This window comes from Podarcis muralis, chromosome 16, assembly GCF_964188315.1.
Source record: "Podarcis muralis chromosome 16, rPodMur119.hap1.1, whole genome shotgun sequence".
Classification (NCBI taxonomy): Eukaryota; Metazoa; Chordata; class Lepidosauria; order Squamata; family Lacertidae; genus Podarcis; species Podarcis muralis.
In genome coordinates, this window is record NC_135670.1 from 24,308,676 (window position 1) to 24,329,517 (window position 20,842).

Genomic DNA, 20,842 nt, shown 5'->3' on the forward strand with positions numbered 1-20,842 from the left:
AATTCAACATAATTGATAAACTGGATCCAGTGGTACCAGCTCCCAAAGCCTGATAGTCATTTACATTTCCAGCGGACCACTGCTACCTTGGGTGCGCGCACACAGTAATCCCCCTGCCCCAAAGGGGATGGCATTGCCTACTTTGGAACGGCTGCTCATGGTGGCTGCTTGGCCCTTATTTCTCCTGCCTCAGTGCTAGTTCCAAGGTCCTGATGGGCTGCTGTCACTCTTTATGCCAGTCTTCCTGCAAGCTAGTGCCCTCCTGCAAGCTAGTTTTGGACTACAACTCCCATCCACCCCAGCCGGCATGTTTATTGATCAGAGATGGTGGGAATGGCAGTTGTCCAAAATGTGACACAACCTTGATGGCAGAAAGTGAGGAGGAATTAAAGAACCTTTAGATGAGGGTGAAAGAGGAGAGCACAAAATATGGTCTGAAGCTCAACATCAAAAAAACGAAGATCATGGCCACTGGTCCCATCACCTCCTGGCAAATAGAAGGGGAAGAAATGGAGGCAGTGAGAGAGTTTACTTTCTTGGGCTCCATGATCACTGCAGATGGTGACAGCAGCCACGAAATTAAAAGACGCCTGCTTCTTGGGAGAAAAGCAATGACAAACCTAGACAGCATCCTAAAAAGCAGAGACATCACCTTGCCAACATAGGTTCTTATAGTTAAAGCTATGGTTTTCCCAGTAGTGATGTATGGAAGTGAGAGCTGGACCATAAAGAAGGCTGATCACCGAAGAATTGATGCTTTTGAATTGTGGTGCTGGAGGAGACTCTTGAGAGTCCCATGGACTGCAAGAAGATCAAACGCATCCATTCTTAAGGAAATCAGCCCTGAGTGCTCACTGGAAGGACAGATCGTGAAGCTGAGGCTCCAATACTTTGGCCACCTCATGAGTCGGACACGACTAAACGACTAAACAACAACAACAACAACAACAACAACAACTGGTGTCCAGTGCCTGGGAAAGGCTGTCACGCAATGGCAAAGAACATGTATTGTGCCCAGAAGGGCCCAAAGTACTTCATTCAATCAACCACATTCGAAAGGAGTTTGGAGACTCTGCCACTGGTCAAAGCACACCAGCGATAGGTTAGTATGCCCAGTGGTCAGTGATGATGTGAGCTGAAGCCCAGGAGCATCTGAAGAGCCACGGGTTAGTCACCTGATTTAAAGAAAAGGAAGCACGCAACGTGGTGTAGTGGTTAGTGTGTCAGACTAGGACCTGGGAGACCAGGGGTCAAATCCCCACTCAGCCATGAAGTTCCCTGGGTGACCTTGGGTAGGTCATCATCTCTCAGCCTAACCTACCTCACAGGGTTGTTGTGAGGATGAAAGGCGGAGAGCCATGCATGCCACCTTCAGCTCCTGGGAGGAAAAAAATGGCATATAAATGTGTTACATTTAAATAAAAATATTTGATGGGGAATATTTTTCAGACCAAGAGTCACATTCCTTTCCAGGAAACATGTGCTGTTGGGGAGATGGGTGGAGACAGAGGGAAAAGTGGGTGGAGCATCGAATGTAAATTTTACCTTTGTTGGTAAAATGCTCTTTTCCCCACCCTGGTAAGGAAGAGGCTTAGGGACGCGGGTGGTGCTGTGGGTTAAACCACAGAGCCTAGGACTTGCCGATCAGAAGGTCGGCGGTTCGAATGCCTGTGACGGGGTGAGCTCCCGTTGCTCGGTCCCTGCTCCTGCCAACCTAGCAGTTCAAAAGCACGTCAAAGTGCAAGTAGATAAATAGGTGCCGCTCTGGTGGGAAGGTAAACGGCGTTTCCGTGCGCTGCTCTGGTTTGCCAGAAGCGGCTTAGTCATGCTGGCCACATGACCCGGAAGCTGTACGCCGGCTCCCTCAGCCAATAAAGCAAGATGAGCGCCGCAACCCCAGAGTCGGTCACAACTGGACCTAATGGTCAGGGGTCCCTACTTACCTAAGGAAGAGGCATGACGAGACTTCAAGGACCCATTCCAGTCGGGCAAATACACTAAAGGAGGGTGTGAGGCAGGGTCAATGAAGAGTGTGGCCTGGGCAGTCTCAAGGAGCAAATAGAGAGGCCTGCCCCCTCCCGCAGATTTAGCCCCTGGGCCAAAGGCTCCCCACCTTTGATTCTAGTGGGGATGGGGGGGGGGTGGAACCTGGTGCTCTCTGGCTATTGTTGGACAACAACTCCCATCAGCCCTAAGCATTGGCCATGCTGGCTGCTGGGAGTCCAATAGCATCTCTAGGACCACAAATGCCTCATCCCCAAGCTAGTAGATCTTTAATGAAACGAATGTCACAGTTTTGGGTGTTCAGGTTTTTTGTCTTTCAAGGCTTGCAGCTCAGATCATAAACAAATTTGGTTGTGCGAGAGGTGGAGAAAGGCTAAGGGAAGGCAAGACTGCCTCCACCCTTTTCAAAGCCTGTAAATTGAATGCAATCGGTTTTGTTAACAGCTCACCAATTGCTCCCTGCAAATCAGTCCAAAGCCTGCTGTCTCTGAGAAGGTGTGAAGGGAGCTTCTTCCCCAGGGATTTGGGGGCCATGTCACTTTCTTGTGTGAAAAGAAAGAGATTTCCCATGTCTTAGCCAATGTAGGGCTAAGAAAACTCTGAGAAGTGGAGGTAGGAGCGTCCCCCACCCAGACTAAGGAATGTACCATCCAAGATAGAACCAGGTAGGGATGGGGGAGGGAGAAGTTTGATTCAATTCACATTTAAAGCTGAATCTACCTAATTCACACTTTCCAGAACAATATGAGAACCAAAACACAACCATCCTTCAAAACCTGCCCTGCTCCAAATTTTCCAATGAAGTTATAGAGTCTGGTAATGTGTGCAAAAATGCATTTGATAGGATAAAGTGTGCACATAGCGGTGAAAATAGCTCACAAAGGTGAATTATATTTGGAGAAGTTGCTTTGCGTAAACACATGTATTAAGAGAAATTCACACTAAAATGCAGACAATTTTTCATTGAATCTCAAACTGATGCAGGAATGTGGAGAACTGAATTTAATATAAGGAAATTGGGCAGATGAGAGAAAGTGTCATTGATAAGATTTGCCCAGCTCTTAGACCTGGAGTACTCTGCTGGGGTTTTCAGCTGCAGGATTTAATTTGACTCAGGATCTATGATTAGTGCAAGGGCTCGGCTCCATAAAGGGCAGGTTGGATAAAAATCAATGATTTTTTTTAAAGGATTTTTTGATTTTAAATCGGATTTTTTAAAAAATTTAAATTGGATTTTTAAAATAAAATGCTTTTGTAGGAGAAATCTTTCTAAAGATAGTTTTCTATTTAAGTTACATTATAGTCCAAAGGCTAAGGTAAAGGGTAAAGGTACCCCTGCCCGTACGGGCCAGTCTTGCCAGACTCTAGGGTTGTGCGCTCATCTCACTCTATAGGCCGGGAGCCAGCGCTGTCCGCAGACACTTCCAGGTCACGTGGCCAGCGTGACAAGCTGCATCTGGCGAGCCAGCGCAGCACACGGAACGCCGTTTACCTTCCCGCTGGTAAGCGGTCCCTATTTATCTACTTGCACCCGAAGGTGCTTTCGAACTGCTAGGTTGGCAGGCGCTGGGACCGAACAACGGGAGCGCACCCCGCCGCGGGGATTCGAACCGCCGACCTTTCGATCGGCAAGTCCTAGGCGCTGAGGCTTTAACCCACAGCGCCACCCGCGTCCCTGTGTCCAAAGGCTATTCATCAGGAAATAAGGATTTAAGTATTTCATGTGTGGTAAAACCCAGTCTGTTGTTGTTGTTTTTTAAAAAAATTGTTTAATCACATGCGTTAGCAAACATGGATACATATGCTATAATGTTACTGTTTTAGTAAAATAAATGGTTTAAATTGTTATTAAGGAAGTGGTTATTTTTCTCCTTCCAATAAAGTACAGCAGAAAAGTTGTCCAAATATATAGTTAACTTATTAAACCTCACAATAATTTCATAATCACCTATGTATTTCTAATAGTATAATCAAATCAGTAATTTTTGATATAACTGTAAAAACTACTCTAAAAATTTATTATTCCAAAATGAAACCTTCATCTGGTTATAGCAGATGCTGATTATACCAGCAAAAATGTCTTTCTATAAAAAAATTCAGCTCCTAATCCTTCCTCCCTGCTCTCCTGTGGGGAGATGGGCAGGGGATGAAGACAAGCTTTTCCTTCCTCCTGTGCCTTATCTGTTTGCCCTCCCTGCCCTCTGTTTTCTTTACTCATTGAGGAGGCATAGGGGAGGATAATTCAAGTCATTGATCTTAGATTCTCACTCCCAAGCACCCCTCCAGTGCCTATTAACACCTTTGCTACCTAAGATCAGAGCATCCCTCCCACACCCACCACGGCCCATTTGTCAGGTCCCCTCCCACTTCCCCCCAAAACAGCCCTCGTGTCTCAGCATTAACTGGTCACAATTTGTCTTTATTTGTACTGTTTTTGCATAGGCAGTACTATATGTATTTTAACAGGTACACAGGTGGCGCTGTGGTCTAAACCACTGAGCCTCTTGAGCTTGCCGATCAGAAGGTCAGTGGTTCAAATCCCTGCAATGGGGGTAAGCGACCGTTGCTCTGTCCCAGCTCCTGCCAACTTAGCAGTTTGAAAGCACGTCAGTGCAAGTAAATAGGTCCCACTGTGGCAGGAAGGTAACCGGCGTTTGCATGCACTCTGGTGTCCGTCACAGTGTCCCATTGCACCAGAAGTGGTTTAGTCCTGCTGGCCACATGACACAGAAAGCTGGCTGTGGACAAATGCTGGCTCCCTTGGCCTGAAAGCGAGATGAGCTCCGCAACCCCATGGCCACCTTTGATTGGACTTAACCGTCCAGGGGTCCTTTACCTTTTACCTTTATGTATTTTAAGAGTACAAACATGTCAGACAGCAACCTGGTGCCCTCCAGATGTTTTAGAGACTGTGACTTCCATCAGCCCCAGCATCGTATGGCTGCCATGGCTGGGGCTGATGGGAGTTGTATGAGGAGGGTACCAGGCAGGGGAAATCTGGCATTGTTTCAAAGCAACTACATGTGTGCAGTGTTTTTCTAAAAAAAAAAAAAAAATGTTTAGGGGCACAGTGGTACCTCAGGTTACATACGTTTCAGGTTACATACGCTTCAGGTTACAGACTCCACTAACCCAGAAATAGTACTTCGGGTTAAGAACTTTGCTTCAGGATGAGAACAGAAATCGTGCTCCAGCAGTGCAGCGGCAGTGGGAGGCCCCATTAGCTAAAGTGGTGTCTCAGGTTAAGAACAGTTTCAGGTTAAGAACGGACCTCCAGAATGAATTAAGTACTTAACCCAAGGTACCACTGTACTCTTCATTTTGACTCAAGAAAATCACCATTTTAGTTCAAATCGGGGAAAATAAATACAGTAAATGGACAAAAGTACAAAGATTCACAAAATGTTTAGGAGTATGCGTACCCCTTCATCCCCCCAGAAAAAAGCACTGCATGCATGTATGTGAAGCTACAGCCTATTGGGACATCTGCTTAGAGGTGCCAGAAGATGCTTTTATGATTTTGCTACAGCAGGCAAAAGTTGAAGTTGTTACAAAGGAACAAAGGAAGCCTTCTGTAACAAATCAAGTGATTGGTCCATCTGCCTCAATATTGCGAACACTGACTGGCAGCAGATCTCTAGGTTTCAAACAGGAGTCTTTCCGTTCCGCCTCAGCCTTACCTGGAGATGTCCTCAGGGGTTTCACCTAAGGCCATCTGCCTGATGCTCCACTACTGAGCTTTGCCCTTTCTTTTGGAGATCAGGAAAATATACCCCTGCCCAATACTTTGCACAGCAGCTGCCAGTCAGATAAGACAGCACTGGGTTAGATGGACCAGTCAGCTCCAGATGCTCTTGATCAAGGAACAAAGTGCGCATTTGCAAGCTCGCAGGATGAAGGGGAAGTTTGGCGTCAACACTTTCACTCCTGCCAAAGGGAGCAAACGGGTTCTAAATGAGAGGGGAATTGCAGCCGGGTAACAAGGGGGGCGGGATGCTAAGTCCTGGTTAGAAGCAGGCTGAGAAGGGGAGTGTTGAAACTGGTGGGACAGCCAGCTCCCTCCAAACCCACAAAGGAGCTTTGGAGACTCGTTGGGGTGTAAGAGATTGTGGTAGACACAAGGCTGGGGGGGGGGGGCAACTTGTCCTCTGCCCACAGGAAAACCTGTTTGGGTTGCGCTCTTTCAGACTGTGGGCGGGTCATGTTCTGCTCACTGAAAGCTAGCATGTCAGGGAAGACACCTTTCTCTCCGGCATGCAACTTTTCTAAGTTAAGTGAATGGATTTTGTGTGGCGGAGGGGTCAATTCAGCAGTGGAGGCCAGTCCATTGTGGGGAATGGGATGCTGCTCCACCAGTCGTTCCCACCTGCCTGTCTGCTTAAGGTAAAGGTACCCCTGCCTGTACGGGCCAGACTTGCCAGACTCTAGGGTTGTGCGCTCATCTCACTCTATAGGCCGGGAGCCAGCGCTGTCCACAGACACTTCCAGGTCACGTGGCCAGCGTGACAAGCTGCATCTGGCGAGCCAGCGCAGCACACGGAATGCCGTTTACCTTCCCGCTGGTAAGCGGTCCCTATTTATCTACTTGCACCCGGGGGTGCTTTCGAACTGCTAGGTTGGCAGGCGCTGGGACCGAACAACGGGAGGGCACCCCGCCGCGGGGATTCGAACCGCCGACCATGAGATTGGCAAGTCCTAGGCGCTGAGGTTTTACCCACAGCACCACCCGCGTCCCTGTCTGCTTGCATGCAACCAAATTGTGGGCAGTGCTGGCATCATATCCCATTCTGCCCTGTACCTGTCGCATGCAGCACCTTTTCCTTTCTGCTGCATTCATCTTCCTCCAAAAACGCCACTCTTTCGTCTCACTGTCCCGACATCACGCTGAGAATTAACACCTTATGGAACTAACTATACTGCACAACTAATGATGTTGCAAAGCCACATTAAGATCGCTTATCGCCGTACATTCCATTGGCCACCACATACCTTTTTTTTATATATATACATTTTAAAATTCATTCATACCTACGTGATAGAAAACAAGTGTTGTTTATTGAGACATTCAGGCATTCCTTTGTATGTCAAGAAAGCACTGAACAGGCCTCGGACGCTGCCTCCCTGGGAACCCTGCCCTGTGAAACACCTGCATGCCTCTCTTGTCCCCTTTGAGCTGCATCTTCCCAAGGGAGCTGAGGTATAACGCCAGAATTTAAAGGGGGTGCAACAAGGCGCCAGTGTCCAAAATGAAGTAGGAAATCTGGTTTGGGTAAAGGGGGGGCTGCGCAGCTCCCTCCCCTCCTGGCATGAGTGAAAACAGCAGCAGCTGAGGCTTTCTTGCCGGTGGAGGAAAAGCCCAGGGTCCCAGACAGCTGCAGAGAGGGGAGGAGGGGTCGGTAGGGAAAAGGAAGAAATCTTTGCTTATCTCCGCAAGGAACCTCAATGACACGGCTGGCCCAGATGTCTGGCAGGAGGCAGAGATACCTCCAGCTTCACCCGAGGTTGCTGTGGTGATGGGGGCAGCTTGCAGCAGAAAGCAGGGTGGTTAGTGGGGAGAATTACCTTCAGAAGAGGCTGCTGCTGAGCTCAGGTTCTGGGGGGCTTTGCCATTTGCGGACAATAAATGGCTTTATTTGCCCGTCTTATCAATAGGAGGGGGGGCTATTTCATCAGTTCAAGGGCTGTTTGTAGCAGCTGCACCTCCTTGCCAGGACAGAGCAGCCTCTGTAAAATAGGGTACAGTGATGATGGTAGGAGAGAGTGAGAGTGTGCATGTGTGTCTTAGCAGCAAGGCCCAGCTGGGGAAGCCTACAAAAGGGAATCAATCAACTAGTGATTGTGCATTTGTCTTTCAGCTTGCAGCGACGGCAGTTAGGATGGTCTTTAGAGGCAGATGCAGCTACCTACAATCTCAGCTAATTGCATGGCTCCTCAGTTGCTCATACTCCCATCTGTGCAAATGATAAAACCGGAGCACGCGGCTGTAATTGGGTCCCATGTTTTCCTCCCCGCCCTTGGGCATTAAGTTCTGCTTGCAGGTTTCCTGCGGACGTCTGGGTGGCCACTGCGAGAACAGGATGCTGGACTAGAAGAGCCACTGGCCTGATCCAGCAGGGTCTTCTTCTTTCAGTGAAAGCAGTTTGCCATGCTTTATTGCACCTCTGATCTAAGTTCCCACTGGTTAAATCTTCCCAAGACGTAGCCAATATCAACCCTTTCTCATGACCAACTAAAGCAGGTGTGGGCAATGCTTGGCTGTCCAGAGGCTGCTGATTGGCCAAAGGCTGCTTTCTGGGGCGGATGGAAGGCCAAAGGTTCCCCACACCTGCACTAAAGGCTTGTTTTGCAAATCCTTATTCTCATCCTTATCTTCTGCTTTGCTCTGATCCGTGATCTTTAACATGCTGCAAATGTAACTGCTGTGCTTTTGTCGTTCCTGGGAAAATAAAATAATAAATAATAAAAGCACCGGGCAAGGGATAGGAAAACACTGTTCCTTACAGAAGGAAGGACTTGCAGAGTAGGCATGAAGTAACATTTCTGCTGAATCTGCATGAGGGCATTTTAAGGGCTGAAGGATGGGGTATGAATTTTGCAAAATAAGTACTTCTATTTCCTTCACACACACCCCCTTTGACTCCAATCAATGGCTTTCCCCACCTGGTTGCTGCAATAGGGGTGCGAAGGGACACAAGGGCTTTGCGCCCCAGTCTGGGAGGGACCAAATGGGAGACTCCTACTGCAGGCACTGCAGCGGGTCATATTGTAAAGGGCACCTGTCTAAAGCCTGCCTTTCTTCTCCAGCGTGTGTCATTCATTTTGTCTGGTATGTATTAAGATAGGAAACAAGTCTCCAGTCTGTTCCTTTACCAGCTCTTTGCAATATTTGAGGGCCCAGGTGGAAAACAGTACAAGACATTCCTCACTTGCTGAAGCCTCTGACGAGTGTCCAGGGTGGAATGGGCCAGCAAACCTCTCTGCATCGCTTTTGAGGTCCATGAAAGGAGGCGAGGCAGAAACACATATAAACAAAATGACAGATCATAATCATGCCCGTGACCCAGTGAGTTAAAATATAAATATGTACCCAAATTCTGGCTAAGCGTCACCACCTCACGATGCTGAAGTCATAGCTAGGCCCTGACATACCATTAGAACTAGTTTGTACTAAAAAAAAAATCAGTCTGTGGAACTAGTCCACAAGGGCACTATGACCACCAGACAGAACCCAGTTAGTTCTACCACAGCCTGATATTATCAGTCTGTGGTAAAGAAGAACTGGGTCTTCATTGGTGGCTGTAGTGTGGTTGGAGTGCCCTCCCTGCTGAAATACACCACCTCCATCCATATTTGCATGTCACTGGCTCCTGAAGACCCATCTGTTTAGGGAAGCCTGCCCTTGCACTTCTGATGTTATTTAATTGTAATGCTTTTAAAATTAAGGATGTTTTAATGCTTTGACAAAATGGTTATTGGGTATTTCAAATGTGCATGGATCTCAGAATTGATTTTATAGATAGCTCAGTTGGCTAGAGCGTGACTCTGGTAACACCAAGGCTGCAGGTTCGATCCCTGTATGGGACAGCTGTGCATTCCTGTACAGTGGTACCTTGGTTCTAGAATTTAATCCATAATGAGAGTCCGTTTGACTCCCGAAACAGTTCAAAAACCAAGGCACAGCTTCCAATTGGCTGCAGGAGCTTCCAGCACTCAATCGGAAGCCCCGTCGGACATTCGACTTCCAAAGAACGTTCACAAACCGGAACACTCACTTCTGGGTTTGCGGCATTCGGGAGCCGATTTGTTCGGGAGCCAAGCCGTTCCGACTACCAAGGTACCACCGTATTGCAGGAGGTTGGAGTAAATGAATTTCAGGGTCCCTTCCAATGCTGATTCTTTCACAAAAACTGCTCAGAAGCCATCTGGCATTTAAGCAGTATATAAACTAATGAATAACGAGTAATTCTCTGCTGACGTGAACCTATGGGAGGTCCCCGTTCCTCCTTGGAAAATAACAAAGCAGGAGTTGCTGTTTATCTATTTTTCTGGAAAGACAGATGTAGCACTGCATGATTTCATGTCTCCCTATCACTTTGCACACACAAGCTGTTTATTTCCTCTCCACTCCCCCGAGCCCACCTGCTTCAAGGCAAGCCAACTCTCAGTCACTTCAAACATTTTCCTTATTTAGTATGGGGCACAGGTGAGGGTCTTGTTTTCGTCCACCTTAACAGCATGATTGAATCGGCCGCTCTGCAGGAAGCATCCGTCTGGAGGTTGAAGTCTCTCTGCACAATTCTATAGAAAAAGGGGTGGGTGGGGGAGGGCCCACTTCCCTTCTCGGGGATGGTCCCTCTGGGAACGGCTGCAAAGTGTTGTCACTGTCTTAATCAAAACTGAGGAAGAGATTATTTTTTCCTAACGTTTCTTAGATGCTTGCAGCAGCTGCAAGGGTCAACTCAGTTTGCCACGCTAGAACACTTGCTGGGGAGTCCTCAGAGACAAAGCCTCTTTTCCTGTTATTTTGGCTTGATGTTGAAGTTTATTATTTATTTTTCAAGAAAGAGAAATGGCAGCAAAAAGGGGAGAGTATATTTTGAGTCCCAAATTTCCCCTAAATTCTATTGAGCTCTGCTGTTATTGAGAGACTGCACAGTCAGCTGTGTTTAGACTGCAAAAGGCCTCCTTGTCCAGAGTTTTTTGTTTTTTTTAATGGGTTGGAACAGTAGCTTCTTAAAATACACCACCAACCCAAACTATTGGAAATTGCCAAGTGCTGGAAGACATCATTCCTGCAACCCTTTCTGAGAGACCCATTTCACTGGGAGAATAACACACTGACCTGTGTGATCGCTCAGCAACCCCATAAAACCTGTCTTGAAGCGAGGCTGTAAACGCCAGCTTTATTAATGCAACTGTGCTCTAGCTAATGCTTTTGGTCTTATCTCTTCTTATAAAGGACAGAACTGGTTACATTCTTTAAAAGGACAGAGCAGTACCTCAGAGAACTGGTAATCTAGCAAAGCGCTTGGGTCTCAGACTCAACAATGTGGAAGCAGCCGATTTGCAAGCAAGGGTTAGCCAAGCTTGGCCAGAAAGATGCCACCTGATGCAGGCGCAGCAGTTTCCCCAAGGACTTAAACCCTGGGTTACTCCCAGACATCTCACCTTTAACTGAAGATACCAGGACCATATGCACGAACTCTACTGCTGAGCTGTGGCCCCTCTTTATGATCACAGAACTAAAGTGGCAGGAGCTCTTTCTCCCTGTAATACACAGAAGAGTGTTAAAGGCTCCCTGACCCCCCCCCAAGGCATCCTAAAAGAGAGAATCTGCTCATTCAAGCTTATTGCTGCCATGCTGAAGATGGTATGACACGATACCTAAGGTTTAACGCTGATCAACGTCTCCATGGTATCAGCACAAGTTTAAAGACCTACTGACGCTCAGCCCCAAGCCCTTTTTTGGGTTGAGCTACACACCACTGTCAGCAGAGGGTTGCTCTCCCACTACTGCACAAGGAACGCTTTCTGGCTGTGAGGCTTGTAGTTTGTGGCTTCTTTCTGTAAAGAGACACCCACAGGTGACAAAGTGGCAGGGTTGCCCTTGTGCCAGCAGCACGTTTTAGAAGCTCCACTGTACTTCTTCGTAACAAGCACAACCCACCACATATCTTAAGCTTAACAGAGGCCACAGATCAATCCTTTGCACCAAGCAATGCATTGGGTTTTGTGCTATTATTATTATTATTACTACTATTACAGGTTGTTGTTTTTTTCCAAAATATTTATAAACAAAAGGCTAATAACCTTCAACAGCACTTCTGTTACATATGTAAAAAAAAGGGCTTAAGAACAAGTTGTACTCCAATGCACACTAATACAATACAGTGTCTAATGTCCTCAGCCACACTTCTCTACACATCACTCTGGGATTTCCCAGGGAAGCGACTTCACACGGGTGTTGGAATCCAATTGGCTGGTCAGTCTCCCCTCGTGATCAGGTCCTCGATGTATGCATCCAGTTCGTCATCTGTACTGAAATCAATGTCCTGAAACCAGCAAAGGGAAATATAGTTCAATGCCTATGAGAAAGCATTTGATACAGTAGGGTGACTACTTGCTAGCTGGGGCTGATGTGAGTTGTAGCTGAAAACATCTGGGGGACACCAGGTTAAAAACATGCTCAGATTTTTGAGATTCTGCAGAATCTGCAAGATTCTGTCTGTTCTATTTTTGTGATTAAGAAATTTGTTTCTATACTCATACATTTCCTTGTAGCCAGAAGGAAGGGGGAAATAACAAGAACATATGTAGAATAGCAATATAAGTATGTGTTCTGTACAGCAGAGTAGATGCAACAAAACTTCTTGGATAATTTACATTTAAATAAAAAAGTCATAATGAAAAAACATTTCCAGTTTTTTGCAATTCTGGCTGGGGCCTCACTCACCTCTTGGACTTTTTTGAGCAGTGATACTATGTTAGTCCTTAGCTTCTGGAGTTTCTCTTTTGTCTCTATGAGCTTCTGTTCTTGGACGTGAAGCTTCTCCTCAGAGGCTTTGGCCTGGGCATTAGCTTGAGTCTGGTAGGAGTTGCATAAATTTTTCAGCCCCTTCTCGTACTGCTTGAAATATTCTTTCTGCAGGGAGGCAAGACACAAGAGAGTCGGTTCTAGGAGCACTCAAGAAAAGCCACATGTATTGTTGCAGTATGTCCTTATGCAGTGGGAGGCCACACTCACACCATACATTTAAAGCAGTATCATACCACTTTAAAGTGTCATGGCTTCCCCCCAAAGCATCCTGGGAACTGTAGTTTGTTAAAGGGTGCCGAGAGTTGTGAGATCCCTGTTCCCCTCAGAGAGGTACAATTCCTAGAGAGATTTAACAATCACTATCTCTTCCCAGAGAACTCTGGGAAATGTAGGTCTGTGAAGAGGAGTAACAGTGTGGATGTAGCCAAAGTGTCTATTTCCTTCCCTCACCCTCACTTGTGGCAGAGTGCCACAAGGCTCTTGTCTGGGGATGTAGATACACTGCAATCTTTTGCTGCGAAATTGTGTCTGTCTGTCTTTCTTACTTTCTCTTAAATAATATCCATGTTTGCCAGAAGGCAAAAAAAAAATTAATTGGAGTTAAACTGTCAATTTGACAGTGGAAGCCTCTGCATTTGCTATTAAGTAAGAGCTGCCTCCCACCCCTGCAGTCTGCTGCCCTCTGCTGGCTAAAAGGTGTCTGGAAAAAGACAAGAGCTGTTCACATCCCAAAAGGGTCTCATTTATCTTAAACGCTTGCACAAAAGGTGTCAGGCAATCCTTTTCTCTCCCCTTTGTGGCACATTCAAATTATAATCTGAGGGTTTGGTTCCTAATTTAGGCACTTTATATACATTATAAAAGCTTACAATTGTAGATGGTGGTATCATAACCACTGGCTCCAGAAAACGTCTCACTAAAGCCAGCGCACTGAGTTAAAAGGGTAGCAATCTGCCCCTCTAATAACTGGCAGCTGGCAAAGTATAGAGGAGTGGTTCTCAAAGTTTGTGGTATCACCCCCTGGAGACGTTTACCTAGGTGAGACAACGGGGAGGCATGGGGGTGCTGGAGGTGCTCCCCCTAAGTGCATTGAATGCTTATTTGCAATTGAGCAGGCTAGAGGCTAGAGCAAACACCTTCCTTGCTTCATATTTAAAGTTTTATTGCTCATCACTTTCAAAGCTATTTCCTTTGGTTACGTTTATATTTACAATTCTGTATTGTCAGAAGACAGCTATTGGTTTTCATATAAATTAGTTACTGTGCATCTGTGGTAGGTGAGGGTTTGTGCATGTCTGGTAAACTGAGTTATGTATGGATATTTTATGTTATAAATTTCCTTCAACGTTATGTTTTCAACAGCAGGAATGTGTAACTATTCTTTGCTGGATTTTATTTTGTGATTGTCTTCCTCAGTGGGTCGTGCAAACTGCTATTCTGAATAATGCTTTTTTATAGGGTTGGGTAGTGGGCACTGGAGATGAGTTCATGGAACCAAGTGGGCTGTGCCCCCCCCCCCAAAAAAAACCAGGGAACAACTGGTGCAGAAGCTAGGAATGTAGCAAGAGCAGCCACCAGCTCAGGTCTTGCCTCCACTTGTAAGCACAGGACTTACCAGAGGGAAAGCTGCCAACTCTTCCAAATTCATGGCACTCAGGTCATTCTTGGAGATGGGGAAATTTGGGGGCAAGAAGTACCGCAAACAATTCCTGCCCAAACAAAAACAAGCATGCTAAGAAGAGCAAGGCTGTGTGTGCATTACAATTTGGAGAACACAGAATATTTTACAGAGTTCATCTTCTTGAACAGCTTATTCTCCCCGCCTCCCTTTTCATTAATACAGCGAGTTTCTACTCCTTGTGAATCTGAAGATATGCTTCCAAAGATGGTGGGGGGGAAATGCCTGGTGGAACCACAACGAAGGCAGAATAAATTATGCAAAGTTGCTCAATTTGCATTGGCACAGGCTGCGGCGTTTAGATTGCTCAGGCACAGAATATTAACACTTTGGGCATTTTCTCTGTCCCAACAGAAGAAACTCCACAGCAGGCAACAGGTCAGATACAGTAAGAACATCACACTGACAACAGGGTGTTAAAAGCAAAAGGAGGAGTCCAAAATTAAGCTGGCATCTACAAAGCTGCTTAGCAAAGAGGCTCACCGGAGAGATTGAGCTAGTAAGTCTGCAGTCTCATGGCTGTTGCTGGAAGCGGTGGTGTCCGGCTCAGTCCGGACGCACTCCGAGGTAGAGGGCTGAGGAGCAAGGTCTTCCTTCTCTTGCTCTTGAGTGTCTGGAGTTCGCAGTTCTGGTGAGGGAGGCTTCATGAGTCGAACATCCTTGCTGTTTTTCTCGACCCTGAAGGGAGCAACAGACATGTCACAAGGAATCCTTGCCATTCTAAAGACCTGAGTAACAGCCTTTGCTGCCTCCCCACGGCAAACTGATGTGCTGACAGCCATTCCCTGGGTACCGAAGATTTGCTTTACATAGTGATGACCAATACTGGCTGGCATTCATTTCCCTTTCCCTGTCTATACACTGTGCTAGAGGCAGCAGCTACCACAGCCCCTGCATCCCAATATAGCTGTGATTCCTACATTGCAGGGGGCTGGTCAAGATGGCCCTTGTCCCTTCCACCACTACAATTCTATGATTCTACACACACACACACACACACAAATTACCAGCGATCTCTTGGGGTGGTATCTGTCGGGACATAGTCAAACTTCACTTTCCAGCGGATACCTTTCTTGCCCGCCTCCACACATGTAACTCGGCCAGTGAACCACTCCTTGTTCACTCGGACTTCCACGTGGAGTCCTTTATCTGAGGGGCACAGAAGGGCAGAAAGTCTTGCATTAAGCATCTGTTTTCAAAGCAAGCAACTGCTTTCAAACAGGATTGAGGTTCAAATCGTTTGTTTAATCCAGAAACTGCATCCCATGGAAATTACATCGCTTAATGTGCCAGAAAGAGATACAGCTTGGTCCCATTCATTATTATGCAGGTTTAAGGGTTAGTCACAGCGGCTGTATTTGAAGCTAGGTGGTTTTGCTTTAACCTGGACTATAATATTAATGGATGTAGGACAGATCTGCCCCAAACCTGCAGTCATCATGGTGTTCAATGCATGCACCATTTTGTTCCCCTGGAAGAATCAAGTAGGTGCAGAGACCAAGCGACTTATTTCTTACCTTTCTGTGCCCTCTTCAGTTCTGCCAAATCTTCGTCCCCTCCGCTGTCTGTGAGCTGAAAGCAGAGTTAATAGAGACTCAGCATAGAGTACTTTACTAACTAAAAGAAGACCCAACAAAAAGCTAGCTTTAGAATTCAGCAAAAAACTATCTGTGGGCATTTTCATTTGCACTCAACTTTCTGGGCTGGGGATAAGCAGTACTTATGGAATAAAATGTTAATATATTGCTTAAACACAATAGCCTTGCAGCCATTTGCCACCTAGAGCAAAAGACTAGAGCAGTCATCCTCTAACTGTGGACAGAAGCTAGTAGCCACTGATGGCCTTATCAAGAAATAATAATAAATAAAATACTAAATTTAAAACTATTATTCTTTGTGAATTTCTCCTCTTTTAAAGCAATCCAAGTTGGTGGCCATCACTGCTTCTTGTGAGAGCAAATTCTATAGTTAACTCTGCGCTGTGTGAAAAAGTACTGATGATTTTACAAGTTAAATTATGATGTTATGCAGGGCAGATTGCTCACTAGCCCTGAAGCAGTCAGTTAAGCTATAGCAGCACAGCAAAGCAGGAATTTCCAGGCAGGAACACAAAGAGTCATCACTGCTGAAAGTCATTGCCTAGTGGTTAGATTGGGTAGTGCACTGGAACTAAGGAGACCATGTAATTAGCCATGTAATTGTTTCATAACAAGAGCAATCAAATTTGCTTTTGTCATTAAAACAAGCATCAAACCTTTTAAAAATTACTTTCCTTCTTGTTCTCATAACCTGAACTCCACTTAAAATCCCTGCCCATTATATGACAAGTTTTAACCACTTAATGAAACGGATTTCTTTTGATAAATCAAATGCCCAACTCCAGGTGAAACTGTAAGTCAAAACTTGACAAACAATGGACAGATATTTTAATGGCGTTAAAGTCATGAGAAAAACAAAGGTGATCTTAAAACAGGTTTGGCACTTCTGCTAATTGCAAAAGACACACATCTGATAGCTTTTGCTGTGAAACTGAGTGAAGGCTGCCATTTGATGGAACACATTATCATGTCCTACCTGTGCTTAAGATGAAATACAGAACATTGAGGCAATTGGGGATTTTATCTCCATGTCCTATATCTGAGCTCAATCAGAGGAAAGACACGATAATACACTCCATCAATTGGCAGCCTTCACTTGAGGAGTTTAAGGGGAGGACAAATTCAGCTTGTTTAGCTGCTCGTCTTGGATCTGACTGCCAGAACTGTCTGTCCAGACAGTTTTCACTCACTGACTTCACCAAAATATAGATGTCCATATTTTGGCAAAAGTTCCAGAGGGGATGGAATAGGGACGAAGAACAGCAACTTTATGGGATTCTGAATGGCAAAATCAGACTTGCAAATGTCTCACTCACTTCCACCTCCACCTCGTTGGCGTCTTTCTTTTCTTCTTTCACTGTCACGTGTCGCCCATGTTTCCTCTTCTCTTTCCTTGGCCCAATTTCCTCTTCCAATTCATCCTCTATTGAGCTAATGCTTCTCTTCTGGGAACCTGAAGCCTGCAGAGATTAAGACACGCACTCAACCACCACAAGGAAGACGCACTGCTCCATGGGCCATGCGGTTGCATTTCCAAAAGGCAGAGGCACAACGCAGCTACGTGAAGGCAGGAAGGGGCCTTATGTTGATTCTGAACCCATCAAGCTCAGACTTGCTGACAGTGACTGCAAGCAGCTCTCCAGGGTTTCAGGCAGAGGCAATTACCCAGAGATGCTGGAGATTAAATGTGAGACCTTCCACAAAGCAAAGTTGGTGAACATAAGAACAACCCTGCTGGATCAGGCTAGAGGGGGCCTATCTAGTCCAGCATCCTTTTCTCAAAGTAGCCAGATGCCCTGAAGGGACATCCTATGTGTTTCTTATCCTGGTTTCTTAATGCTGGCCATTGACTGTAATAATAAATGAATCTGATTGGTTTTTACAGAGGTGTGTGTCTCACCTGGGGGTGCTTCACGACAGAGGATTTCTTCAGCGACAGCTGTCCCTTTGCAGGTCTTGGGCTGGGGGATCTGTGGTGGTTCTTGGAGTTCTGAAGAGGAGCAGGGGGCGCCCTGCCACTTGCTGCAGGCTTGGAGGCAGGCCTGACAGAGGTGGATGTGGACCTCCCAGGTGTCACCGCCGCGTGATTGGAAAGCCTGGCTTCTTCCCTGGAGACTGAACTCTGTGGCTTAGAGCTGCTGGTGGCTGGCCGAGGTGGGGGCCCCTTATTCTGCTGGCCAGTGGACCTGGAAGTGGTCAGTGGGGCAGGAGGCTTGCTGGGAGCATTTCGAATCACATCTGGCAGAGGGGGAGAGCGTGGCCGCTGTGGCCTACTCAGCGGGTCTGAATTCTGTAAGGAGGAGGAGGAGAGAAAAGGCAAAGTCAGCTCAGGCTAAGTGCGGAGAGCAGGTGTACAGGCAGCAATGGAAAGGGTGGCACTCACCTCTAGTGCTGGACGGGTGGTGACTTCCAAGGGCAGCTTCCGCAGGTCAGCTTGGGAACGTATTGGAGTCGTTTTCTGGAGCAGAGCAGATGGAACAAAGACATTAAGAACAGCCACTGCTGGCTTCAAACCTACTTCCTTAGCAAACCTCACAGACCCTCTTCATCCCCGAGAAACTGTATTAAGTACCTGATGACTCAGTGAAGCCCCACTATGTGAGGTGGGGCAATGCTTTTCAGACTGAGATTGCTACAAACTAAGGGGCTGGTTTGCACACACATGCAACACCAGTAGCCGAAAGTGAGAATTAATATGGGAAATCGTGCTACCTTCAAGACAACACAAGTTCCATCTGTTCCTGGCTCAGTTTACATATGCAAATCACAACACTTGCTGCTGTGTAGGGCTGAAACAAAAATTATCCATGAATGGAGAATTCCCAGTTCAAATTTGGGGGTGGGGTCACAAAAGCAGATCAAGATCCTGGGGGGAGGGGAACATTGGCTGTCCATATAATACCCTAGTGGTTAGTGGCTGTAATTCTTTGACCCTGCCACCACCTGAATGCATTCCAACAAGAAGCTCACTTGAAAGAGACAACTGAATATACAGCGTCACTGGCGAAGAATGAGAGAGACTGCAGATCGGGGGGCCCAGTGTCCAGACTTGCCTGCAGCGCCTCCAGCTTCTCCTGCTCCCGGCGAATTTTCTCTGACAGCTCTTTCTGCTTTTCCTCCTGAGACTTCTCTTTCCGCAGCACACACAGGGGAACCTTCTGCTTCTGCTCAGGAGTTTCACACCTGCCAGGGAGAAGAAAAAGACAGCAGGAAGACTTTAGCAAGGTGAAGGAAGAATGTAAACATGAGCGCAAGTTAAAAAACAACAACCCCAGAGCAAGTTTGGGAAACGCCTGCTCTGTCCAGAGGCTAAACTTCCACACCATACAGGCTCCCCTCTGTGATGAATGAAAGGACAAGAAGAAAAAGTGTAGGCTTAAGTTGTCAAGCCTATAAAACATCTTGTAACCCTGATGGGCTATGCTCTGCCTCCACAGAAGCAGTAAATGCTTCTGAAATCCAGCTGCAGGAAACCACTGGAGGGAAGTTTCTGTTGAGCCCAGGTCCTGCTTATGGGCTCCACTGCACCTCTCACCTGAATGATTTCTATGGGCTCCCATGTCTTTCTCCCATGACTTTATTTACATGGCAGCATAAGAACATAGGCTCTTTGGATGGCTTACAGAAAATACAAAATGGTTACTTTATAATAAAAAATACAAATTTCAAAACAATGGTAAGCAGCATAAAATAGCTCTTTCTGGGAGCAGAAGAAATGTAACAACTAATAAATGCAGAAAAACGAGAAATAAATGCAGATAAACGAGATAACAGATCGAGAAGATCAGTTATTTTAAATGGCCTGGGTTTATTAAAAAAACCTCCTATGGCAAAGATGGGAAAACATATGGCTCTGTCAAATATGGACCCCAACTACTGCACAGTTACAAGCTAGCGCTTACAGACTGCTGTGCAGATTACTAAATTAAGAGGGCTCAGAGAGCTTCATAACACATCCTCACCTGTCCTGATCAGGGCTGGGGTTCATGGCACAAACCCAGGTGTCTGGGTTTTCCTGCTCCACGGAGCTGAGCTGGAAGGGGAGGGTCCGCCATTTCAGACACAAGTCTATTGACACAAAGACAAATCATGCCGTTAGCAAATTGCAAAGCCAGATGAAAGAAACCCACTCTGCACCCAGGGCCTGCAAGCAAGGACTTGGTAATGTGAATGAACACTAAATATGTAATTGTTTTAACTGTTTTTTAGGCAACTGTTTTATTCCATGTGATAATATTGTAAACCACCTTGGGATGATTCATAAATTTTGGATTATTTATTAAATTTATTAGTTGCTTTTTTGCCACAGCAACTCAAAGTGACTTACAATATTTTAAATAAGAAACAAACACATACATACATTTAAGCCAGCATTTTAAAAATCTAAGAGATATATATTTTTTAAAAAAAGAACTACAGTCGTACCTCCTTTTGCAGCCGGGATCCGTTCCTGAGCCCAGGCCGCTAACCGAAAAGGACACAGGGCAAAGTGCCGTGTCTGCGCACGTGCGCGGAGCGGTTTGCGCTTCTGCGTATAGAGTGATTTAGCGCTTCTGCGCAGGCGTGAGTGGAAAACCCGGAAGTAACCTGTTTTGGTACTTCTTTGCTGCGGACGTTCGCCAGAATGGACGCTAGACAAGGCGGACGTTCGTGGAGGTATTACTGTACATTAAAACATCCCACCCACTGTAGGAAGCCACAGATAATTAAAAGCCAAAGGTCTAGGGGAAAACAAATGCTTTTGTCTGGTGCCTAAAGATATGCAATGATGGCTCCAGGCTAGTCTCCCTGGGGAGCGTGTTCCACAAGCGGGAAGCCACTGCTCTAATGTTGCCAGCTTCCAGACCTCCTGCGGATAGAGCACTCAAAGAAGGGACTTGGCTGATGACTGCAGGGGTGAAGTAATAATGACAATATGCCAATATGCCTATTGTTTCTTTGTGTCCCCCCCCCCCCCCGAGGAAAAAAGAACACCAAGAGAGGGCTGTCCCCCCCCCCACCTCCTAGTTCCCAGCACAATTAAGA

At 46.3% G+C, this 20,842-nt stretch overlaps 1 protein-coding gene across 4 annotated transcripts in view; it reads right to left on the reverse strand.

Annotated features, from left to right (window-relative positions):
- Window positions 1-10,893: 10,893 nt before the first annotated feature.
- Window positions 10,894-20,842, reverse strand: part of MORC2 (MORC family CW-type zinc finger 2) — a 45,139-nt gene continuing 35,190 nt past the window's right edge. For all 4 annotated transcript variants that reach the window (XM_028710469.2, XM_028710468.2, XM_077920328.1 and 1 more), the window contains 11 exons: window positions 19,780-19,885; window positions 18,871-19,000; window positions 18,201-18,275; window positions 17,718-18,107; window positions 17,134-17,277; window positions 15,737-15,791; window positions 15,227-15,368; window positions 14,703-14,897; window positions 14,157-14,250; window positions 12,458-12,646; window positions 10,894-12,056 (listed from right to left, as the gene is read on the reverse strand). In XM_028710469.2, coding sequence (XP_028566302.2) covers window positions 11,988-12,056; window positions 12,458-12,646; window positions 14,157-14,250; window positions 14,703-14,897; window positions 15,227-15,368; window positions 15,737-15,791; window positions 17,134-17,277; window positions 17,718-18,107; window positions 18,201-18,275; window positions 18,871-19,000; window positions 19,780-19,885 — 1,589 coding nt within the window. In that variant the 3' untranslated portion in view covers window positions 10,894-11,987. The remainder of the gene's footprint in view (window positions 12,057-12,457; window positions 12,647-14,156; window positions 14,251-14,702; window positions 14,898-15,226; window positions 15,369-15,736; window positions 15,792-17,133; window positions 17,278-17,717; window positions 18,108-18,200; window positions 18,276-18,870; window positions 19,001-19,779; window positions 19,886-20,842) is intronic.